The sequence below is a fragment of the Manacus vitellinus genome, unplaced genomic scaffold, assembly GCF_001715985.3.
Source record: "Manacus vitellinus isolate BGI_N305 unplaced genomic scaffold, ASM171598v3 scaffold_47_pilon, whole genome shotgun sequence".
NCBI lineage: Eukaryota > Metazoa > Chordata > Aves > Passeriformes > Pipridae > Manacus > Manacus vitellinus.
In genome coordinates, this window is record NW_021940585.1 from 2,912,627 (window position 1) to 2,917,547 (window position 4,921).

Here is a 4,921-nt window from a genome sequence, read left to right on the forward strand (position 1 = left end):
TCCACCCCCTGCCATGGGCAGGGACACCTTCCACTAGCCCAGGTTGCTCCAAGCCCTGTCCAACCTGGCCTGGGACACTTCCAGGGATGGGGCAGCCACAGCTTCTCTGGGCAACCTGTGCCAGGGCCTCTCCACCCTCCCCGGGAAGAATTTCTTCCACATATCACATCTAACCCTTCCCTCTGTTAGTTTGAAACCATTGCCCCTTGTCCTGTCACTGTCTGCCCATAGAAAATGTCCCTCTCCCTCCTTTTTCCAAGCCCCCTTCCATCCCACTTTGTTTGATCCTGTCTGGAGAGGTTCCCTCAAGCTCAGCTGTGTCACAGGCACCTGTGGTTGGGTTTGGCAGCTCATTGCTTTGGTAGGAAGCAGTTGGCTGTTGCTGAGTGGAAGTTACTGGGTGTCTGGGCATAAACTGTTCCTAGTTACACTGCTGACCCTTCAGAGGTCCTTGGGAATACGCAGGAAAGTTGGATACAATCTCTGAGGCTCTTTATCCTTTTGTGCTTTGGTAGCTCACTCGGCAGCAGTGACATGTGTGGCTTCCTGTCCTGGTAAGGACACTGTGTTCCTGTCCTGTGCTGAGGTAAAGCTCACTCTGTTGTCTAAATCTGCCTGATAAAAATGAGATTTAATTTTAGTTATTTACAGTTTAATGCACTTAGAAACCACCTCTTGTGTTACAAGCTGCATACCTGAGTTAGTAGAGTATTCCAGTTTGATAAGTTGATAATCAGCTTACCAGTCTGATTCCTAGAGGCCTGTATTGAATTTTGGGAGCTCCTAGTTCTGTCCTGGGTGTGATTGAAGGCTGCAGTTAAGGGCAGCATCATTTTAACCCAAAGGAAGAGGAGGGGGTGGTTTTGACTGGAGATCTGCAGCAGTTCTGTAGTGAATGTGAGTTTATGCCACAAAGACATTGTAAAACCCTTTTTATTCCCTTTGGATTTATAGGACAACAGAACTTTACTCTGGGACACCAGATGCCCTAAACCAGCTACCCGAATTGGTATGTCTCTGTACACAGCCACTGCTTGTGAATGAGTTTGGGTTGGAAGAAATAAATTATTTTATGCCTGACTTCTGTGTCTTAACTGCCAGTCTAGTGATGTGATCCTAGAAAAGCCTGTTAAAACCTAAAGAGGTTAAAACAGAAGTATGATAAGCTTAAAATACTTGCCTTAGTGCTGTAGCAGTGCTAAATGAGATAGGACAAAGATATTCTTGCTCTGACTCTTTCCACACTCATCCCAATTTCTTCCCTTGCAGTTTGCAGTGCCTGTAATTACCTCCCTACCTCAATCATGTGGCATCCACAGAAAAGTGACATCTTTGTTTTGGGTAAGAACCTTCGCTTTCACCAGGCAGGTCAAGCTCTTTTGTTTTCACAGTGACCATTTTGCTCCTAACTTCCTTCTCCCTCTGCTCCAGGTGATGAAAGTGGAACAGTTGCACTAGTAGACACAAAGAATCCTGACTCTGCCCTCAGTGCCACCGTGCACGCCCGGAGCATCACGGGCTTTGCATTCTCTGCACACAGGTACAGTCTGATACACTGCTGTGGAACATGGGACTGCATCCCCTTGAAAACCTTATTATTTTAAAAAACAAAGTACTAGTTGTCTTCTTATCAAGAAGATTGTAGCAAAGAGTAGAGTAAACCAAACAACATCTCACTTTTGACATGTGTGATTACCTGTGAGAACAATTCTGCAGTTTCAGAATTACTGACCCACTTGCTGTGGGGATTTTTCTAATTAAAGCCACCTCTGATTGAAGAAGGATCACTTGTTTTCTGACTCCCATAAAATATTCTCAGTGCACTGACAACCTGCCAAACAACGGTGAAAACATTTTTGTAAGATTTTGTGCCTCTTAATTCACTGTACCTGGGTGAGGATCACTAGGAATCCTACTTTTCATAAGTTTATCCCTAACAATTCGTGTATTTGATTGTTCTGAGCATGGTTTCATCTCTGTCCTCCAGTTCACCCTTACTGGCTTCCATCAGTGAAGACTGTTCAGTTGCTGTTCTTGACTCAGACCTCTCAGAGGTGTAAGTACAGGCAGAACACGTTCACTCTTGTGGCTGTCTTACTGTCTTCTCAAGTTAATTATTTATCTGTAGAATCCCAGAGTGATTTGGGTTGGAAGGGACCTTAAAAATGTCTTCATTCAACCCCTGCCATGGGCAGGGACACCTTCCACTAGCCCAGGTTGCTCCAAGCCCTGTCCAACCTGGCCTTGAACACTTCCAGGAGTGGGGAGTCCACAACTTCTCTGGGCAACCTGGAGGTGAAGATATTCCTAAATGGGGGAGCATCATCCATAAAAAACCTAGCAGTTAGGAATTGCAGAAGCCCATAAGCTCTCAGTGTTTCCTGGCTAATGGAATGTTGGTGTTTTCCAGGTTCAGAAACCGTTCTCACCGAGACTTTGTTAAAGGCTTATCCTGGTCTCCTTCAGACGATGCCTTGCTCACTACAGTTGGATGGGATCATCAGGTTTTACATCACACTGTCCCTGTACCAACTGGTGAAGCTTCTGGAGTCAACTGTGTAAAAGAATAGTTTTATAAACTCATGGTCCAAGTTCCTTCCTGGCATCACTTTGATTCTGCTGAAGTCAAAGGTGTGTGTGAACTGGAGCGGGGATGGTCTGTTGTCTGCCTTGAGGCTCGTGGCTCAGAAGGTTCCTGTAGTAATTTTGAATTAGGCCTGAGTTAGTTACAAACCAAGCTTTGCCCTCTCCTCGGGAGTGCTTCTGTAATATGACTTCAGTTTTACCCAGAGGAAAAAAAAAAATTTGCTTCAGGTACAGAGGAGACTTGGAGAGATGGGGAATTAGGTGTAATGAAAAATAAACTTAGTCAAAAAGATTGGATTCCTCCCTCAGTTCTCCAAACCACCCATGGTATTAATAGAAACATTTTCTGAGGGGGTTTAACAACACACCTCCTCTCAGGTGGGTGTGAGAGCCTTGCCCTTGAGCAAAGTTCTTTGCTCTGAAATGTAATTCTTCCAGTGGAATGGGAAGACATGTTCTAATTCAAAGACTAGAAGGGTTCCAGTGTTGTCCTTAATGCAGCACTTGGTTTAGAGCACTGGGCTTCAGTGCCAGTGTGGATCCTGTGCTGAGCACTGCTTGTGCACTGCTATCAACACCTGTGCTTGGTGAGAGGAGTCCTGTACACTGTATAATGAGGCTCCCAGCTGTAGCCCTGTAATTAAACACCTTTGGGATGGTGCTGAAATCCTGGGACCTGTGATGCTCAGCCCCAGGGCCAGTTAAAGGGACTGAAAGCCAGAAGTGAGCAGTTGCTGTGCTGTTTGACACCATATTTCATCTCCTCTGGGCTGAAGGCGATTTACTCAAAGATAAGACCTGTGAACAAAAGGTTTCTGTAAGGGAAAAACTGGACTAAGGACTTCAGTTGTCATTTGCTTGCTCCTGTAACAGGCTCTGCTTAGTGATAAACCAGACTCCTCGTGCACTTGTGATGAGTGACTCTTGTGCCAGCGACTGAGGGGACAGAACACTCCCATAATCCCCAAAACAGACTCCACATAATCCCTAAGAGGTGTTTTTTTGTCATATATCACATCCATTTCTAACTAAACTGTTTCCCTGGAATATATTTAACTGAAAAAAAAAAAGTCATTGCTCTGCATGAATTGCTGCTGCTCTAGATATGGCTTGGTCTGGCCTAGTATCTCCTAGACAGAATTAAGCAAGTCTTGGCTAATGAAACAAAAATACTGTTGAAATGAATGTTACCACTGGTTCTTTAGCATGATAGCAACACTTAAATGTACACTGCTTCCAGTGTTTATCCCTGCATACACATAGGTTTAGTTGTGCAAAGCCCACACTTAATTTTTAGGCAGACTAAGCTTTCCCAGGCTCTGGACTTTTCTCATAGTCTTTGTAAACCTCACCTGCTGCTTCTTTAACTCCCCTGTCATACAGGTGTTCACAGAGCAAACCTCCTGTTCTAGAGCAGTGTATGACAAGGAGAAGGTAAATGACGATAAAAACTGACACGTTTCCTCAAAAAATCCCCTTTGAACCACAAAGTCCCCTCTTGGGGACCTCTGATGCTGTACTGAAACAGGTCTTGTGCTGGTTCTGAAGAAGTTGTCTTGGCAGATGGTTTTTAAATAAATCATAGTTTTCATTTGTAACTGGGTTTAAAGTTTCACTGGGCCAGTTCTGTAGCACTGAAGAGCCAGCTGAGATCATTCACACTGTTGAAGTTGTGGTTTCAGTCCCTGATATTAAAACTGTTCTTAAATAAATGACCACTGTATTCCTGTTTAATGCCAGGGTACTACAATTCTTCAGCACTAGGTCAAGGCAGGCTCTGTGTCCTGCCTGTTTTCAGGAAGCTTTTCTTCCCAAAACTCTACCTTGGGTTACCACTGTGCATAGCTAAAAAGAAAAGTTTTGATGTCAAACATCCAGTTCCTCCTATTGCCACACATAAGCAAAACACAACAAAAAAGAGCCATGGTGGATGGTGAAATCTATATGGACAGCAGGTCATTACTGATATATTAATTCTGGATTTAGAATTAAAGACCAAAAGAAAGTAAGTGCTTTTAGCAGCTGGCAGATGTTTGTTGTGCCACAGGATGGCAGCAGCTGCCCTTGACAAGGGGCAAGGCAGCACCTCCCTAACTCTGCACGTTAAATTAAAGAGTATCTCCTTTCAGTTTTTTTACCATTTATATTTGGGTTTTTTCACTATCATAAGAAAAACACAGAAGAGCAACAGTTTAAGAGTCACTCATGTTATGCAGCTTGGCTTGCAGTTGATTGTACTGCTGCAAGCAAGGCTGGAGTAAACAGTCACATAGACACATAGGCAGCAGGGCACAAACACCAGCAATCCCACATCAATCCCTGCAGACTTTGCAGC

General features: G+C 44.2%; 1 protein-coding gene across 1 annotated transcript in view; it reads left to right on the forward strand.

Annotated features, from left to right (window-relative positions):
- WDR77 (WD repeat domain 77) overlaps positions 1-4,301 on the forward strand; it is a 6,794-nt gene extending 2,493 nt beyond the window's left edge. Inside the window, exons 2-7 of the mRNA XM_029962488.1 lie at positions 516-586; positions 955-1,009; positions 1,270-1,341; positions 1,432-1,540; positions 1,988-2,056; positions 2,411-4,301. Coding sequence (XP_029818348.1) covers positions 516-586; positions 955-1,009; positions 1,270-1,341; positions 1,432-1,540; positions 1,988-2,056; positions 2,411-2,570 — 536 coding nt within the window. The 3' untranslated portion in view covers positions 2,571-4,301. The remainder of the gene's footprint in view (positions 1-515; positions 587-954; positions 1,010-1,269; positions 1,342-1,431; positions 1,541-1,987; positions 2,057-2,410) is intronic.
- Positions 4,302-4,921: the final 620 nt, after the last annotated feature.